At 40.5% G+C, this 19,306-nt stretch overlaps 4 protein-coding genes and 1 long non-coding RNA gene across 6 annotated transcripts; 3 read left to right on the forward strand and 2 right to left on the reverse strand.

Annotated features, from left to right (window-relative positions):
- Window positions 1-37: 37 nt before the first annotated feature.
- Window positions 38-3,928, reverse strand: p2rx2 (purinergic receptor P2X, ligand-gated ion channel, 2). The gene is made up of 13 exons (XM_049763466.2): window positions 3,494-3,928; window positions 3,149-3,284; window positions 2,996-3,067; window positions 2,827-2,902; window positions 2,653-2,749; window positions 2,225-2,305; window positions 1,989-2,142; window positions 1,638-1,768; window positions 1,480-1,570; window positions 1,336-1,401; window positions 1,184-1,261; window positions 765-890; window positions 38-684 (listed from the first exon to the last, which is right to left on the reverse strand). The coding sequence occupies exons 1-12, from the start codon at window positions 3,631-3,633 to the stop codon at window positions 789-791; spliced, it is 1,224 nt and encodes a 407-aa protein (XP_049619423.1). The 5' UTR covers window positions 3,634-3,928; the 3' UTR covers window positions 38-684; window positions 765-788.
- A 453-nt stretch (window positions 3,929-4,381) lies between these two features.
- Window positions 4,382-8,535, forward strand: pes (pescadillo). The gene is made up of 15 exons (XM_049763463.2): window positions 4,382-4,553; window positions 4,758-4,837; window positions 4,969-5,122; window positions 5,219-5,328; window positions 5,438-5,609; window positions 5,697-5,786; window positions 5,924-6,040; window positions 6,264-6,341; window positions 6,437-6,526; window positions 6,881-7,011; window positions 7,096-7,221; window positions 7,311-7,495; window positions 7,646-7,776; window positions 7,864-8,022; window positions 8,260-8,535. Exons 1-15 carry the CDS (start codon window positions 4,530-4,532, stop codon window positions 8,332-8,334), a joined length of 1,722 nt encoding a protein of 573 aa, XP_049619420.1. The 5' UTR covers window positions 4,382-4,529; the 3' UTR covers window positions 8,335-8,535.
- On the reverse strand, window positions 6,596-8,986 carry LOC137840155 (uncharacterized). The gene is made up of 2 exons (XR_011086626.1): window positions 8,613-8,986; window positions 6,596-6,808 (listed from the first exon to the last, which is right to left on the reverse strand). It is a non-coding gene; the product is annotated as an uncharacterized lncRNA (long non-coding RNA).
- gal3st1a (galactose-3-O-sulfotransferase 1a) lies at window positions 8,966-13,012 on the forward strand. Of its 2 annotated transcripts, none has more exons than XM_049763465.2 (3): window positions 8,966-10,010; window positions 11,159-11,324; window positions 11,395-13,012. In XM_049763465.2, the coding sequence occupies exons 2-3, from the start codon at window positions 11,197-11,199 to the stop codon at window positions 12,542-12,544; spliced, it is 1,278 nt and encodes a 425-aa protein (XP_049619422.1). In that variant the 5' UTR covers window positions 8,966-10,010; window positions 11,159-11,196; the 3' UTR covers window positions 12,545-13,012. The 2 variants fall into 2 exon arrangements, with proteins under 2 accessions (XP_049619422.1, XP_049619421.1); XM_049763464.2 differs by having other exon boundaries at window positions 11,170-11,324.
- A 405-nt stretch (window positions 13,013-13,417) lies between these two features.
- lztr1 (leucine zipper like post translational regulator 1) lies at window positions 13,418-19,183 on the forward strand. The gene is made up of 19 exons (XM_049763772.2): window positions 13,418-13,936; window positions 14,024-14,086; window positions 14,160-14,216; window positions 14,285-14,364; window positions 14,454-14,562; window positions 14,690-14,773; window positions 14,853-14,910; window positions 14,993-15,132; window positions 15,211-15,412; window positions 15,497-15,607; window positions 15,825-15,917; window positions 16,011-16,106; window positions 16,320-16,494; window positions 16,642-16,811; window positions 16,937-17,220; window positions 17,296-17,445; window positions 17,678-17,783; window positions 17,883-17,963; window positions 18,361-19,183. The coding sequence occupies exons 1-19, from the start codon at window positions 13,758-13,760 to the stop codon at window positions 18,475-18,477; spliced, it is 2,355 nt and encodes a 784-aa protein (XP_049619729.1). The 5' UTR covers window positions 13,418-13,757; the 3' UTR covers window positions 18,478-19,183.
- Window positions 19,184-19,306: the final 123 nt, after the last annotated feature.

Raw genomic sequence — 19,306 nt, forward strand, 5'->3', positions numbered from 1 at the left:
CCATCAATCTGTACAAACACTCGTTTTTCCAACCAAGAATATTTTACGAATTCCCAGGACAACTTTGTCTTATGAGCTGGGAGGGCTTTTTATTATTGCCATTTACTTGTAATAACTTCTACACACGTCCCTTAATTTTGTGGTAATGCCTAAAATATCAAATAAAATAGAAAGGGCTCCTTCAGAAACTCAATGCAAAATATATATATTTTTTATGTTGTCTGAATGTATGTATAAAATGGGAAAAACGGCCAAAAGATTTAAACAGTATCTGTGTTGCAGAATATTATTGGTGTAAATGTTGACTCTATATTCACACATGATTCATAAATGGCTCACATTCTGCTCTACTCTTTCTGAGACATATAAGGTAATTATAAGAAAACAATATTAGCTTATCCATATTAGCTAATAACGTACGTTTACATGTTCTCACATTTTACTCATGTTAGTTCTACATATCTACAAAGCTTATACAAAACTTTCCCCAAACTGAAATGATACTTCACTCATCACGGCAGAAATGGGTCGATGACTCTTGGCCGTTGTGGTCTTGTGAAGAATCCAGATGAGTTTAGACAACCCCAGAATCTTGTTAGCGATGCACTTTATGGGAAGTGACTTATTGAATTACTGCTCATTACTCATCCCGTGCGTCGTTTCCTGCTGGATGCTCTTATCAGGCTAAAAAAAATGATGCCAAGCAATTTAGATGAATCTTATTAGTATTCAAGAGAGGCCATAGAAAATCTTGGCGTCCACACCATGAGGTGACTTTTTTGATGACATCACAGCAGCACATCATCTGATAAGTCTGATTGGTATGCGCTGAAGCTAGTGATGTAAAGCAGTTGTGGAGGAATGGACTCATCCGTTGGTTCATCTATAACCTGGAGAGAAAAGTAGCCATTTAGGGGTCATAGTTCACTAAAATTTGTGAAGTGTTTACCTTCTATGATTTTACAGCACATCAGACTAATGTATGTGCACAAAGATGACTTAATTGTGAATAGTTATTTGCCTTGCATTATGAAATTATTATTCTAAACACTTCGCGATTGATAGAGATTGATGAATTGTTAGCGTGAGTGAGAATGAATATTTCTGCCTTTACTTACCTAACTAAATGTGAAGTACAATCTAAAGAGAAAGTTTTTGGTCCATTTTTTATTTTTTTACTTACTTCATCAAACTTGCTGTCACTGTAGATGTTATCTTTGTCAATAAATGTCAGCATGATCCAGTCACAAATAATGGTACACTAATGGTAGGAGAGAAATAAAAGTCAGAAAATGTTTTTCAGTTGGACAAATGAGGAAGGATGAGCTAACTCACAATTCCGACAGAAGTCAGAGCGGTCACTGCACTGATGATGGTTGGAATTGGGCTAAATTTACCTGCCTGGAAAGAAGAAACATTTTAATATGTCATAGCAGAAATTCTTAAATCGACGTCGATTCTTATAAAACCTCTGCTTACTTGTCCATGAACAATGATATCCAAACGAATGCCATAAGCCTTGATAAGTGTCCGAGACTCTTTTCCGTTCTTTTGGTAGTATTTGGCAAACCTAGAGACAAGCAGCATTTCAGACCACAACCTCAGTTTTAAGATTTTATTCTACCTGTGAAATTCACCTGCAATAGTAACCAGAGTTGGCTTGATCTTTTCTGAGGTCCAGACGCCTAAAGGAATATTTGGGTTTACAGCGGGAAGGATCCAGGTCCAGGTCACAGCTCCAATGAATAAAAACACCAATCACACCTCCCTGAGAAGTCAATTAGCATAAAATAGGTGCTGTGTAGTATTTGAATTAGTAATCCTACATTATAACATCTATTCAGATTATATTGACTCAATAAAAGAAATTTATTATGAATTACAGCGATTGATCAGATACAACAAACCATCTTTTTTTTTTTTTAAAAGGTCAAACATTTCTATTGAATCTCATTCTGCAAAACGCAAATATGACTTTCTGTACTAACCGTTCTGCAGAGCTCACTAAAGTTCTCCCGGGCTTGATGTGCAATGTAACCCAGTCGGAAATTTGGACAGTAGGGCTCCTTCTCCTCATCATATAGACATTTGTTCAGGTATTTGTGCATGTTGCGTCTGTTTGAAGAGCCCTTAATATTACCCCTGCCACAAAGAGATAACATCAATATTTATTTGGATTTAATGTGTGATCTCGCTTATGTGATGTGTGAGTGTCGACACGTACCTCCGCTCTCCAAACTTTGGGAAAAGTATGGAGTTTCTGATGAATACAGTGAAATTGATGGCCTCCCTCAAAGGTGGCTCTCTGTACCCATTAGAAAAAAAAAACATTTGACAGTTTTACAATAACTTGTTTTTAGGAGAAGTCTGTTTTGGGAAAAAAGCTTGACTGACTTCACACCATTTATTTTCGGGTTTCTTTTGACCTGCTTTCTTTGCCCTTGATTGGACAGGGAGCCATATTTGGCAACTGCACAGAGGAATTAAATATTGCTTGAAATTATGGCAGTGGGCAAAAAGGAAAAAATAAATTTAGAAAAATGACAAAAGTGTAGAATCACAGAGAGAAGCTGGCTATTTTACATGGGGACTTCACATGCGTGGTTTTAAATCCCCTACAATGTATCCCATTGGGAAATATCTTCTTATTACCTGTGGACAGCATATTCCTCGATAGGACACCAGGATTTGATTTCACAGGTTTTGAAGGTGTAGTTGTAGTATCTAATGCATCTGCCCGTCCTTCTGCCTGTCAAACAGAACCAACAGAAGCTTGAGACAAATAAATACCAAATCGCAAGGGATATTTTGTGATCATAGCACTACCGTGGCCATTAAAGTCAACCTCTCCTTGGATGCAGTCAGAGTCCCTCGAGCAGTTAGCATTTGCAACACCAAAATACTAGAGACAAAAGCTGACAATCATTGATGGGGTACTTAATACATATACATAATATTTCATGTGTTTAAATCAGTATGTTGTTTGACCTTTTACCTCAGCACAGTTTTCTTGCTTCTGGTCGTATGTGACCTCTCGTCTCAATATTGCAGTAATGACATCTCCACCCTGCCACAATAACACTGCTCAATAATCTTAACCTCCATGAAGGCAAGATCATAATGTGAAAATGCATGAGAGCCTCTTCACCTCCGATGGTCGAACATATTCCACAGTGTCCAAGATTTGATCTCCATGAACTGCTGAGCCTTTCATGCGAGTGTAAACTGAGCTCGCAGGACGTGTTTCAGTTTCTTGGTACGCTTTCTGACTTATGAAGACGTACCTTGAGAGCACATACAAAAACACTGATGACAAGGATACGAAGCTGAATAATACGATATTGTTAAAAATAAATTCCTATATGATATTTCAACTGAATTTGCATTATCAATTTTCTGTTTTAGATATTGACCAACAAGCACAGTGTGTAGATGATGAAAGATAGATACATAAACAATAAATACATACAAAACATGCAAAAACAATGCTTACCAGACAAAGTAGGTGATGACAATAAACTGAACTCCTCTGTATATGACTCCAAGAGTTAGATTCTTAACTACCATGATTTTGGGGGTTTCATAGTCCCAGAAACCAAGAAAGTAGTCCTTTAAACATGTACCTACTCCCATGATTAATTTATGGAATGCACTACCTCTGAGATATCCTGTCTTTTTCTGGACCTTGGAGTTCACACTAATTTTATTTCACTCGAACCTGCTTCAGTTCCCAGTGATATTTCTTTGTTCTCCGCCTCTCTGCCCTACTCCAGTGTGCATCTCCGTCGTGTTATTGGGCTTGCCCAAACCAGAGAGAAAACAAGAGGGCGGAGTTTGTGTCATTTATTCTGATTGCCCTTGCATGTTTATGACCTCTGGGTTAACTGTTGAATCTTTAACCTACATTTTAACATTTAGGGCTATTCATCATACATTAGTAATATATCATAACATTATACATTACTATATAGTGGTATTAAAAGTTCTCAGTTTATGTTGCTAATTATCCAGGAATCAAATCTAAATACATTCATATTCATAAAATATAGTACATTTACAATATTTACTCTTATCATTAGAGTCTAATAATATGTACCGTATATTTGGTGTACTTAACTTATTCAAATGATGATGATATTATGATGATGATGATAATTAATTATTATAATATTATTATTATTGTTGTTATTATCTTGTACATGGGACAGCTACTAGAATTTCTTCTACACTATTGCATTACATAAAAATGCATTAATTGTCATATTCATAACCCTCTTGTTACATCATTTTATTACATTATTACACTGTAAAATGACTACCTTTTATAATGTAATTTTACAATGAGGTTTATTTTCATACAGGCAGATGATCGGGCGGTCCAGGGTCCTGAATTCGTCTCCTGTGCGCATGTCAAATTGCACGTGCATCGCTTGCATGTTGCGGTGGTTTGTGTTGTAGTCACCTTCGTAGACACTGCTTTTTGCGATAAAAACACTTTTCAATCTGTGCAACTCAAACGTTGTTTGTAAATGGGAGGCACGAAAAAAAAGAAGGTAATTGTCGCCGTTAATTTAAGTCAAACATTTGACAGTGTAGGCAACGTGGGTGCTAGCTAGCATTGTAGCTAATAGTTTGTTTTCCTTCGCTGGCGGAGTTTAGTAAAAATGATTAAAAGTGTTTAAGATTTTGTATTGAGTTCATTCAACTTGTTCATAAGGTTAAGGTATATAACGGAGTCTCTTGGTCTTTTTTTGCAGTATGAGAGTGGCGCTGCCACAAACTATATCACCAGAAACAAAGCCCGCAAGAAATTACAACTCAGCCTTCCCGATTTCAGGTAAATCTATTTTCGTTTCATTTCAGGTACTGATTATGTCATCATGCTGACATGTACCTGCACAGTTGATTTTAAACTGTCGGGCCAACAAAGTCTCTTGTAGTCAACAATTGATTTGTTTGGATTTTCAGACGATTATGCATCCTTAAAGGCATTTATCCTCATGAACCCAAGCACAAGAAGAAAGTGAACAAGGGCTCCACTGCCCCGAGAACCTTTTACCTTCTCAAAGACATTCGCTTTCTTTTGCATGAGCCAATTGTTGGCAAATTCAGAGAGTACAAGGTAGTGTACAATATTTAATACCTAAACACTAATATGCTTTTACATGCTGTATCTTTGTGTTATTGAATTTTAACATTTCTTTCTTTCTTTGTATAGATATTCGTTCGCAAGCTTAGAAAAGCTTATGCCAAAACAGAATATTCAGCAGTGGAAAGGCTCAAGGATAACAAGCCAGCATATAAATTGGACCACATTGTCAAAGAAAGGTAAGAAGTTCATCAGTGTGACCCATAGTTAAGTTTAGCAATGTAATGAATTGGAGAATCAATTAAACGAATCCGCCTATAACAAACAACTTTTATTGTTGTATTCCAGGTATCCCACATTCATTGATGCTCTCCGGGATATTGAAGATGCACTTTGTATGTGCTTCCTTTTCTCCACATTTGCTCGAACAGGGAAATGCCACGTGCAAACCATACAGCTGTGTCGACGCCTCACTGTGGAGTGGATGAACTTTGCGATAACCTCCCGTGCCCTCAGAAAGGTGCTAGCTTTAACTAATGACAGTCTAGTTCAATTTCAAAATGGAATGTTTTTTAACACTGTCATTTCGTTGTTTGGTTCCCTGCAGGTTTTCATCTCTATCAAGGGAATATATTACCAGGTTGAGGTGATGGGGCAGCTAATTACATGGCTGGTGCCATATCAATTCGCCCATGATGTAAGTGCACATTAATGAAAAACAGCATACTGTTAAATGATTTGCAATTACTGAGCATTCAGCAGACCAACAGTTGATAGTACACCATTGGATACAATTTGTGAATCAATGCTTTGCTCTTTGTTTTGCTGTTTTAGCATCCTACTGATGTTGACTACAGAGTCATGGCAACTTTCACAGAGTTCTACACAACTCTCTTGGGCTTCATCAACTTCCGGCTCTACCATTCTCTCAATCTGGTTTACCCACCAAAGGTAGATGTTTGCGTGCCTAACAATTGTTGCCCGGGTTATGTGTGCTGAACGCTCACGTCAAGTCAAACAGTATTGTTGTATTTTTGCGATAAAATTGGTGGTACAGATAATGGATGAATGGATATTAAATCTCACATTGAATAGCAAACCTCTACTGTATCTTCTAGTCTGTGCTGTTAATGTTTGGTTGTTGTTGTTGTTGTTGTTGTTTTTTTTTTCTTAGCTGGACAGTAAATCAGAGCAGGAGCTAAAGGACACAAATGATGATGACTATGCCTTGGATTCAGAAAGCTACTTGGAGGTAGAAATTACAATCAAACCTCATTAAATAGACTTTAGAGTGTCTACTTGGTGTGCTTGTGAATGACATTTGATTGTGGATTTTCTTCCACGCAGAAACTCTCCGCCTTGAGTTCGAGTCTGGCCCGGGTGGTTTCTTCTGCAGAGGAAGAAGAAGCGCAAGTGGACCACTTTCCTGTTGATGGGGTACAAAGCAAAAGACGGAATGCATGATTGGCTGTTTCAAGTGTTGATATATATACAGAAGTGTACCTGGTACTTTTGCGTCATTATTTCCTCCATCCACTTGATTCTGTCTATACGTTGTTCTTTACCTCTGCTCTGTGGTGTTGATCCCAACTACTTGAATTCCTGCACTTTTACTCTTCAACATTCCAATGGCCTACCTTTCTTTCACACTTACAAGTCACAGCTAAATATTGACGTTTGAGTCACTTTCAGCTTTTGTCGTAACTTGACTCATTGCCTCTATATAGAGAAAAAAAATGAATTAAACTTGTATTAGTGGGTTTAAATGGAATACAACAATGCTCTCTTTAGGAAGACATGGAAAAATTGGAAGAAAGAGAAAGGGAGCTCAAGCAGCTGGAAGCCCATAAGAAAATCTTTGAGGGATTCAAGTTTTTCCTCAACAGGGAAGTCCCCAGAGAGTCTCTGGCTTTCGTCATCAGGTAAGTCGGTACCACTGCACTTTCATGCTGTCAACGCTAATGTGCTCCTGCGCCTTCGTCAACTTGCGGCACCAACATTGACAGGTGCTTTGGTGGCGAAGTGTCCTGGGACAAGACCGTCTGCATCGGGAGCACGTATGATGAGACAGATGAGACCATCACACATCACATTGTTGACAGACCCAGTGTTGGCACGCAATATATCAACAGGTAAAGTAAATGTTGCATTATCTATTTGAAGTCAGATGTGTGATTCTGAAAAATCAACTTCATAACGTTTAATGCGTTGTCATTTTCAGGTACTACATCCAGCCACAGTGGGTGTACGACTCCGTCAATGCCAAAATAGTCCTTCCTGTGGAGGACTACTTCATGGGAGTCACTCTTCCGCCTCACTTGTCTCCATTTGTGGAGGAGAAGGAGGGAGACTATGTTCCTCCAGAGAAATTGAAGATGATGGCGTTGCAAAGGGGCGAGAAGCCGGGTAAGGCCTTTGTTAATTGTTGAAGGCTAAAACTAGTATGATTTGAAAATGTGTGCACAGCCATGACCTATTTTGTTGCTGCACATTTAAAACAAGGGTGGTTATTCTAGTGGTATTCTTGTTTCAACACTTTAAATTTATTCTTAACAGCCCAGCAAAGTGATGAAGAGGAAGAAGAGAGTGAAGAGGAGGATGAGGAGGGTGAAGAAGATGAGGAGGAAGAAGACAAGGTCCAAGAGAATAAACTCAAGAAGATGGAGCAGAAAAGATCGCATCCCAGGGTTTGTGACACACAAGCGAGTCATCTCTCCTCATCATCCCTCACCCGCTGCTTCATACACCATAAAAGATTGACTTGACCATTTCAGGTCAAAGTGACTCCCGGGAAGTTGAAAGTGGATAATCGAGCTCAGCGGGAGCAGCAGGAGGAAGCTGAGGAGAAGCGACTGGCCATCATGATGATGAAGAAAAAGGACAAGCATCTCTACGACAAAATCATATTTGGAAAAAAGAGAAAAGTCCGAGAGGTTTGTCCCATTTCTTATTGAATCAATATGGATTTCCATCACGTTAAAGTCTGTTTGCACTGATAAGTGTCACTATTGTAACATTGAATGCCTTATTTACAATACCTGCACTCTTATTGTTGCCATGTGGGAATGTTAAACACTAAAACAAATGTGTTTCTTCAAGAATGTGCAGACCATATGACCTGTGAGTCAACTCTTTGCTAGAACTGAGTTTGCTCTTTTGTTCTCTCACAGGCAAACAAGCTCGCTGCAAAGAGGAAAGCTCACGATGACATTGAAAAGGCAAAGAAGAAAAAGGCCCGAAAATGACTTGTGATAAATCAATCTTTGTAGCATAATTATAACCGGTATGTAAATCTTGATGTAGAAGTGACCGTTTATCATTTTGTTCCAGTCTTCGACACACACTTTTCATCGACACTCTTTTAACTTGTGGACTGTACTAGCAAAACAATGCAAAGTATATCTTACGACCATGCAACAATGATTCAATTAAAATGGAATATTCTAGCTGTTTGTTCACACATCACCTCTGTGTAACACATTACATAAAGACGATTGCAGTGAACACAAATGCAAAGCTTGACCTGTGTGAAGGTGTAGTTAGGCATACTTCCCCCTCCAAATGCTTCTTTCTGTTGTGGTTTTGGTGGGCTCGTTCTGACCGGCACACTCAATATCCTCATTCAGTTCCATCTGCATCCTCCTTGCCCTAATGTGCATTCCATGCGCGCCCACCCAGTTCGGGTCTCAGCCTGGCACTATGGGTGCCTGAAGGAGCAGGGTGCTCAACAAAGAAGCAGTGTCAAGCTACAGTGCGTCTTACACAAATCAAGCTCGAATGTTTATGCGCTGAACACAAAAAAGATTTATCTTGTAACTTTAGCCACAATATTAGGTACACCATGTAATGAGAGCCAAATTACGTACATCAGAGCTCTATTTGCCTTTGCATATTCAATTTGTAGTGAATCCAAATGTAAATTTTGCGTAAATGTTAATTAATTGTTTACAAAATAGAAAATTCCTGGAATTTTATAACAATAATAGTCCGTTTCTTGCATCCGTTTTGCACCTGATAGATAGAATGTCTCATTATTATTATTATGAGGAGGAACCAACATTTTTTTCACTCTCAAACCCAAAACTCCCGTCTCACCTTTTGAACCTCAGAAAGGCTAAAATGACAACAGACCTCGACAAAATTATACATTTTTCTCCCCACAAGTATCTGTACTTAAGTATAACGTGAAAGCTTACGCATCTGAAAACTGCCAAATAGGAACTTCATGACAAGGTTATGAATGGCCAGGCCGCTTAACAATCAACTTGCAGTCAACCATACATTCCACATGTAGCATGTGCAGAAGACAATTCAAAGAACTCGGACATACGCAAGTCTTGATCGAGTGGTACAATTGCTGTCCTTGTTCTTTGGATGCCTGCATTTGTTCTTTTTATGCTGATTTCCACCCCTCCTATCAGCTTGCAGCTCAGACTCCAGTGTGTACACTCAATGGCCCTCTGTATGGAGACACAGGACTATACAGGCCTCTCCTCCCTCGCTCCATCACTCCCCTCCCCCTTTTGTGTTACGCTCTCACTCACTCTCTTTCTGACAAGTGCTTGTCCCCTGACAGTGACCCTGATGTCACAGGGACCCGAGACTCCCTGCAGTGCTTCATTCAGCAAGATGGCTCTTGGATTAGAAAGTTAAGAGAGCGAGGCGGCCTGAGGCATCAGGTGCGCCTGCAGCGGCGCCGTGAAACTGGAGATAGTGGAGATCTGTTATCTGTGGACGTGATGAATTGAGCATGCATGCAACTTTTCTGCCTCTCGTCTTTGCTTGCGTCAAGATCACATACAAGAAATGCCGGCGTAGGCGGTCGATCAACTTGTTTTAGTCTAGTGGGATATGAAGGGAATAAGGCAATGGTGATGGACAAGGGTCACGTCCTGCTGGATTGGATTTATTATTTATGAAGGTAAGAATTCACTGGACTTTCTTTTGAGTTGATTTCCCTGAGTGAACACATTTTGTAAATAACATGGATACCAATGTGCTGAATGTCAAAATGCTTAGTAATGCTTAGCAGTCATTTAAATTCATGTCAAGTATTCTCAGTATTTTTTGTCTGCATCTAATGAAAGCCAACATACGATCTGTATCAACAACTTTGCCTTTAATAAAATATTTACAATATCCAATTTAGAATGTAAGGTACCCAGACAGCAGTAATTCAAAACCACACATTCCGTAACCGTCCGTTAGGTCCTTAACCTAAAGTGGACTGAATAGATTAATGAATTGGAATCATTATAAGCAATACAATCTGGTTTTGTTTAATTATAGTAAAAATGATCATTTAATGTGTAATAGCTATGGATCACATCACATGCTTAAATCTGTATTGTGCAAGCGTTTATAGGTCAAACCTATAAACAAAAAAAATCTCAAATATCTAACGTGCTAAAAAAAATGAAGACATTTTCAATGTCAATACATTGAGTGACACAAAACTATCTCTGATTAAAATTGTTATTGATAGATAAATATCCCAGAATAAAATCATATAAAAGAAATCCATTCCATTTTACCAGTAGCTGATGTTATCTCTGCTACCCGTTACCAGACCACAGTATTATATGACAAAGAAGGCACAGGGTGTCTCTGCCTGGCACACCGATGGTATCACATAGTGCTAAACACGTTTTACATAACCAGCAGTCCAAACAATGCTGATAATGCGTAACTTCAGTCTAGCATTTTCCCTAACAGTTTTTCTGACACTGGCCAAGTATTTAGCACATATTCTCTGGCCAATTCCTACATTACACAAACATACGTCTTGAGTTATGTGGAGGTGCTATATTGTCCTTAGGTGTGAATATGAACGGTTGTTTGTATCGAGTAAATAAATTCTAAATTCTATTGTGTTAATAAAATATTCACAAGGTTAATTAAAATAACTGCTTGTTGTATTCCACCTTTGGCCCAACACATGACTGGAATGAAATGAGAAATGGATGGATTGGGGAGAAAAAAAATTCTAAAGCCCTTCAAGCATCATTGAGTGCTTTCATGTGTACTCCTTCATTTTCTGATTGTTTAACATGCACGACTTGTTATGAGTTGTTTTACAGGTTATTTAGCCTTGTATTTTCTGGACCATGGCGGCAAAACACGGGAAGCACTGGAGGTCCATGTGCAAGCGTTTCATCCTGGGTGTCCTGCTGACCAGCTGCATTGTCCTCCTTTACTGCCTTTCCATGACCCAAGTTCCCTTGAGCATGCCTGAGTATGGTGCAACACATGCACACACACAACACTTGATCATATTTAACAGTGCGTGTGTTTGATTGCTGCAGAATTCCAGTGCCTTACTCCTGCGCCCACCGTCCATCCCGGCTGCCCAGCAGACGAAGCAGCAACAGCTCACACGAAAACACAGGGAGGCTGTGCACCCCCAAAGTGGACATCATGTTCATGAAGACCCACAAGTCGGCGAGCAGCACCTTCCTTAACATCCTCTTCCGCTTTGGAGAGAAACATCGACTGAAGTTTGCTTTTCCTGACAGCAGGAATGACTTTTTCTACCCCGCCCTTTTCCAGCGCTCCCACGTTAAAGACTACAAACCCGGAATGTGTTTCAATATCATCTGTAATCACATGCGTTTCAATGCCGCCGAGGTAGCCAAGTTACTTCCCCTTGATACCATCTACATCACCATTCTCAGAGACCCCGCTGAGCTTTTTGAGTCGTCCTTCCACTACTACGGCCGGCTGGTGCCTTTCACCTGGAAGATAGCGGGAGATGACAAGCTGGCCGAGTTCCTCCGTAACCCCCACTACTACTTTGACCCGGAAGGCTTCAACGCGTTCTACCTCAGGAACCTGCTGTTCTTTGACTTGGGACAGGACAACACTCTCGAGCCGGATGATCCGCGGGTTGACGAGGGAATCAGGTCTATCGCGGAGCGTTTTCAGCTGTTCATGTTGGCAGAACATTTTGAGGAATCTCTCATTCTGCTCAAGGATGCCCTCTGTTGGGACATGGATGACCTCATCTTCTTCAAGCTCAACGCCCGCAAGGGGTCAACTGTCTCCAAACTCACACCCAACCTGAGGGCCAAAGCCCTTGAGTGGAATGCTCTTGACTGGAAACTGTACCAGCACATGAACCGCACCTTCTGGAGGAAAGTGGATGATTACGGATGGCAGCGCATGGCGGAGGACGTAACGGAGCTCAAAAGGAGGAACACAGAGATGGCAGTCACTTGCATTGAAGGCGGACATGCCGTCGATGCTGGCAGCATCCAGGAGAGCGTCATGCAGCCGTGGCAGCCAGTCGGGGAGAAATCCATCATGGGATACAATCTGAAGAAGAACATTGACAAGGCCCACATTAAGTTGTGCCGCAAGATGTTGATGCCGGAAATTCAGTACTTGAGTGAGTTTGGGGTCAACCTGTGGATCACCAAACTGTGGGGCCACATTAGAGATATCATTAACTGGTGACTCATTACGAGCAAGTGGGGACAAATACGGGTAAAAAAGTGACCAATGGGGAGCAAAGGGATTCCGAGTTCTGTGACATTTCAATCAGCTAAACTTATTCTCATGAATGCATGCTTGATAGAAATATTTCACAATATATAGGTACAGTACTGAACTAAGTTGTTATATTCTCTGTTTATTGAAACGGTAAAATATGTATTGAATTAAGCAGTACGTCTCCTTGATCTTTTTCCAACTTTGCCAACTTGTGTTTAAAGACAAACTGATGAGAACATACCGCAGTCTTGAAGAGAATTTTAAAAAACAAATTCCCGATGACGTAAAAATCCATGAATTGAAAAGAAGTTAGATTGGAAAGCAGAATGTTTCACTCGCCTCTGCCTTCATACTGTGAATCACCATGTCATTTTGTTGTAAAAGAGCTTTAAATACAAAAACAATACAATATAATATAAATACAGTATAAAATTTGTCTACTGTGTTTTTTTCCCCTACAATATAGCATTTGTCTGTGCTGCTTATGTGGATTTTATACATACATACATACATACATGCACGAAAATCTACTTAATTCACTGCATATAATAAACTTTTTTCCATTTATTAATGCCAGTGACATAATAGGAATAGCAATGAAATGTTCTTCTACTTGACAGCAGCAGTTAAATAAACCTTATTAAAAGTAATTATTTTGGTATGAATGGGAAGCCGTGTCTACTTGTTGCACACTGAGTTTTTTTGTTTTTTTTAGTAAATTGCAAAGAGTAGGATCACCATTATTTCAGTATATTTTTGCTAGTCTGGGGGTCTACAGTGAGATTTTTCTAATGTAAAATACGACAGTAATGTAATTCCACCACTAGGGGAAGTCGTGCGCTCTGACGCAAATCTGGGGGCGTGGCAGGGCGACAGTGCATCTTTATGACAGCGATCGTGTTTGCTAGTTGCTCATTATTTTTGTTCTCAATTTTGTGGAGAACAAGGCACATACCCACGAATACGACGAAACGGATGAAGTACATATTATCTGATGTTTCTCCATCCTTACATATTGATAGATTTGTCGTTTTTTGTTGCCGATTTACACGTTAGCATTAGCTTTGCAGCTAGCGGTTGTTTTTAGCATCGTCTGTGTTTAGCTAGCGGCTAGCCGGAAGTTTTCATTCTCTACAATTTGACAATGATATTAGCTGCAGATGCGTGTCCCTGATACATGCTCACGTTGGATGAGTGGAGAAAAATGTCGTGCAAATCAACCAAAGTGGCTCCCAGTGTTGACTTTGACCACAGTTGTTCCGACAGCGTGGAATATCTGACTCTTAATTTTGGTCCATTTGAGACTGTTCACCGTTGGAGAAGACTGCCTCCATGCGATGAGTTTGTTGGAGCAAGGTACTGACAATCTAAATGGACACTAACAGGCAATAATGTGTCTTTTAAATTTGTGATTTTTGAAAACATATATATATATTAATGCAGGCGCAGCAAACACACTGTTGTGGCATATAGGGACGCTATCTACGTATTTGGGGGAGACAATGGGTGAGTAAGAAGTTGACATTAAATGTTGTTTTTGCTACATTAATTGATGTCAAAATTGCATGTCTCTAAACAGCAAGAACATGTTGAATGATTTGCTTCGCTTTGATGTTAAGGACTGCTCATGGTGTAGGTAAGAAATGAATCAAATAAAATGTGTCATTAAATCTTAAAATGCGAAATGTAACTCTTATTCCACAGGGCCTTCACCACAGGAACACCACCTGCTCCCCGCTATCACCATTCAGCTGTTGTCTACGGCAGCAGCATGTTTGTTTTTGGTACCACTGAAAGCTCCTTCCTCAACCAGTGCCTACACATTTTAATTTTACTAAGTCTAATATTGATGTGCTTTTGAAATGTATTTCAGGGGGATATACTGGAGACATCTACTCCAACTCAAACCTTAAAAACAAAAATGATCTTTTTGAATATAAGTTTGCAACAGGACAGTGGACTGAATGGAAAGTGGAGGGGAGGTAATATTTTGAATCTTATCAAACGTGTGAATAGCAATTAGATTGTTTTGAACCATAGTTTCTTTCAAATAATGCAAACCATTTATGGTTAAATGAAGATTTGTTGTTACATTTCTTTGTGTTGTAGCTTGCCAGTGGCCCGCTCTGCTCATGGAGCCACAGTTTACAATGACAAGTTGTGGATATTTGCCGGTTATGACGGGAATGCCAGGTATGTTTTCTGCTTGAGTGCCTCTCCCTTTTCATAACAGTAATTTGTGCAATTATAACGCATATTTTTCTTCATGTAGGTTGAATGACATGTGGACCATCAGTCTACAGGATAGGGAGCATGCATGTTGGGAAGAGGCCAGTATATTAGCAGCACTTATGGTGGAGTACAAACAAACACTTGAATGTGCTGATATTATGTTTGTGTGTCACCCATCAGATCGAACAGAGTGGTGAGATTCCTCCATCTTGCTGCAACTTTCCCGTAGCTGTATGCAGGGATAAGATGTTTGTCTTCTCGGGTCAGAGTGGAGCCAAGATAACAAACAACCTCTTCCAGTTTGAGTTTAATGGCCACATGTGAGCTCAACTAATGCTATGGAATGTACTAACTCGCACACTCAAATTATCGAAACGTTACGGCCTTCATCCCTACAGGTGGACCCGCATACCCACCGAACATTTACTACGAGGCTCTCCGCCACCTCCGCAGCGGCGTTATGGCCACACAATGGTCGCCTTTGACCGCCACCTGTACGTGTTTGGCGGTGCTGCTGATAACACTCTGCCCAACGAGCTGCACTGCTATGATGTGGACTCTCAGAGCTGGGAGGTGATCCACCCCAGCCTGGACAGTGAGGTAGGAATTGCCAAGAGTTAGATTTGCAATTCTTGTCACTCAAAGTCACAAAGTTCTGTATTATTTGTGTCCTCACCATCTTAGATGCCCAGTGGGAGGCTCTTCCATGCAGCTGCTGTGATTCAGGACGCTATGTACATCTTTGGAGGGACTGTGGACAATAATGTTCGCAGTGGGGAGATGTACAGGTTTCAGGTGGGCAAGTGTTTATTGATACATGTCTTGTTGAGTTTTTTTCCTTGGAGGCGGTTTTCCCTTGCCTCTGTCACCTGCGGTTCTTGTAAAGCGCATGGAGATAACTTGATTTGTGCAATGGCATTATACTGTACAAATTAGTTAAGCTTGATTTGTCTTGACTTGTATTGTCCCAATGAATCACTTTCCTCTTAAATGTTTGTCTTCCTAATCTCAGTTTTCAAGTTATCCCAAGTGCACCCTCCATGAAGACTATGGCAAATTGTGGGAGAACCGTCAGTTCTGTGATGTGGAGTTTATTTTGGGAGAGGTGGGTTTTGCTCTCATTTGTGTGACTGCTTTAGTTTACTTAGTTATTATTAGTGAAGGAACATGTTTTTTTGTTGGTCTTTTTTTTTTTTAGCGAGAAGAACGAGTCCTGGGGCATATAGCCATTGTGACCGCAAGATGCCAGTGGCTCCGCAAGAAAATCCTGCAGGCTCGGGAGAGGCAACGACAGGTCAGAAGCATTAAAAGATTTTGTGGGTAAAAATCAGCAATATATGATGAAGGCTTATGTATGCATATCAAAAGTCACATTTTGTGTCCTGTAATATAACTTTTGTTTTTTTAAACTAAAATTTAATTATTCAAAAATACATGTTTATTTTTACGAGACGAAATTATGCCTCAAGAATTGTAAAACCATTTATTAGAATTTTTCTTGTCTTAGAGGACCAAACAGGACAGTAGTGAGGAGAGTGACGAAGGGGCCACCGGAGGAGAAACTCACAGGCCGTCGGGCAGACAGCCCATGCTGGAGGTATCCATCAGGGAAGCAGAAGCACAGCCTTTTGAAGTCTTAATGCAGTTTCTCTACACAGACAAGATCCAGTACCCACGCAGAGGTAGCGTTGTCCACATGTGGTGGCATTTCTAAGCTCATAAGCAAATAGAAACGTGGGTCATGCATTCTGGTGATGTTTTGTGCAACATTAACGATTTTCATGAATAAATTCCAATTTGTAAAGTGGCTTTTCTTCTCTGTTTTGCAGGTCATGTTCAGGATGTTCTCCTAATCATGGATGTTTACAAACTGGCTCTAAGTTTTAAGCTCTCCCGCTTGGAGCAGCTGTGTGTGCAGTACATTGAGGCTTCTGTCGACCTGCAGAACGTTCTCAGTGTTTGTGAAAATGCCAATAAGCTCCAACTTGACCAACTGAAGGTACTTTTTACTGGTTTTGCTGGTAATATCAGCCTCTCAGCAGGCTCTTCAAATGAGGAACCATTAACCTATTCACTTAATACAAATAATATCTCGGAGTGTTGTGACTCTCTCTTTTCCTTCAGGAACATTGCCTAAATTTTGTGGTGAAGGAATCCCACTTCAACCAAGTGATAATGACTAGAGAGTTCGAACGTCTGTCCACGCCCTTGATAGTGGAGATAGTCCGACGAAAGCAGCAGCCTCCTCCCAGGCTCTACTCGGACCAGCCTGTGGACATCGGGACCTCCCTGGTGCAGGACATGAAAGCTTACCTGGAGGGAGGGGGCTTGGAATTCTGTGACATCGTTCTACTCTTAGATGGACACCCCCGACCAGCTCATAAAGCCATTCTGGCGGCTCGGTCCAGGTACTGAGCCAAGGGTGCCGGGGTATTTCTTTCCAAGGCTTTCTAATTCATCACCTTTACCCTTTGAACCCTCAGTTATTTTGAAGCCATGTTCCGCTCCTTCATGCCAGAGGACGGCCAGGTGAATATCTCCATTGGAGAGATGGTCCCCAGTAAGCAGGCATTTGAGTCCATGCTGCGTTACATCTACTATGGAGACGTCAACATGCCTCCGGAAGACTCTCTGTATCCTTTTCAAACTCAAACCCTTCATCACAGTTTAGCGTCAGGTTGCCATGTTGTAGTAGGGCCTCGCAAAGTGTGTGTATATAGTGCCCTCTTGTGGCAGTGGTTAGTTTTTCCTCATTTTAGAAATGGTCCATGCTTGTTCTACACTTCTTGTAGGCTCTCATTGGGGTCATAATATAATGTAAATGAAATACTTAATGAGACTTTTCCTTGACTTTTTCTTCTACAGTTATCTATTTGCTGCACCATATTATTACGGGTTTTCAAATAACAGGTTGCAGGCTTACTGCAAGCAGAACCTGGAGATGAATGTCACCGTAGAGAACGTCTTGCAGGTATTTCTGGTTGAGGGCTTCACAGAGGGCACAGTGCTCTGATTGGAAAACGTGTGTGAGACGTTTTTTTTTTTTTTTTTTTTTTTTTTCTCGGTGCAGATTCTGGAGGCGGCTGATAAGACGCAGGCTTTGGACATGAAGAAGCACTGCCTCCACATAATTGTCCACCAGTTCATCAAGGTGGGTGGGCTCATATCCGGCGCCCTGGGGGCTTGCTGCCCACTCGCTGCAGCTGAGCTAACCTTGTAGTCACGTCATCTTTGCAGGAGACTTGACACTCTTGGCCTGCTAGTGGAGCGGCCTCCGTCTCCTCTGTAGAGGGGGAGAGTGTTTACAGGGCGGCCGGCTGAACAAGCACCTCCTCGCGTATACACTAGCCTCAAATCGGCTCTCTTATGATTATTGTTTGTTTATCCAGAAAATACTCATCCCCTCGTCACTGACGTTTTCGTTGGGCTTGCTTCAATATTTTTCAGCATGAGCGACCCGAGCGCCGTTTATTCCTTATTTTACTCTGTTTGACTTGTCGTCTTTTTCCCCCCTTTTTAATTTTTGCTCTCCTCCTCCCCTTCCAAAGGTATCCAAGCTCCCCAACCTGCGATCCCTCAGCCAGTTGCTGCTGTTGGACATCATTGAGTCGCTAGCTACACACATATCAGACAAGCAGTGTGCCGAGATGGGCTCCGACATTTAGGAGGATGGCAAGAGGCCAGCACTTTCATTTTGATCCTCTCTTCCCAAAAGCTGTTTACAATTTTGCCACACCATTCCTCCCTTTATACACTTTGTTTGAACCTTGCATGTTATAATCTCACATATGGCACATTCATTTGATAGCAAGGTGCTTTGGGTTTTTTCCCGTCTGCATATCATTGTGGTGTCATTTTATTTTGTTTTTATACAGCATCGATTTCAAGCCTCAAGCATGTTATGCTCTTGTTTTTCCTAAGTATTATTACTGAGAAAAAAAAAATACAATTATTCCCACCGTGTCCCTTAACAGCTGAAACTACCAAATGACGTGACTTGTATTTGCTGGATCAGCATTATTACATTACAAAATTACAATTATCATATTATTGTTATATTGTCGTGCTATACTGTATTATAAAAAATCATTATTAATAACCATGTGCGTTATTAACCACCACTGTTAGACATTACCCATGTTTACCTGACAATACAAGGTATAGGTAGTAATACATACCCAAATGTACCGTATAAAAAAAAAAAACACACACTCAAGTGAGTGTGTGTTGTAAATGTACTAGTATTGTCTTTTTTCTAATTTATAAATGTATTCTATGTTTTGTGGCATCAATTTTGATTTAGGAGTAAGATACCAATTGTGGATCCTTTATGACAACAATAAAAATTGTGCCTACATTTGGAAAAGCCTAGTCCAGAGAGTCAAGACATTGCTTTGAGTCTTGTCAAATCCCACATTTTAATTAGACTTTGGCAAAGCTGGAATGAGTTACAGAAAGAGGCCTTTATAGCGGCTGCTTCTTTTCTGCACTCAT

This window comes from Syngnathus scovelli, chromosome 3 (assembly GCF_024217435.2).
Source record: "Syngnathus scovelli strain Florida chromosome 3, RoL_Ssco_1.2, whole genome shotgun sequence".
Classification (NCBI taxonomy): Eukaryota; Metazoa; Chordata; class Actinopteri; order Syngnathiformes; family Syngnathidae; genus Syngnathus; species Syngnathus scovelli.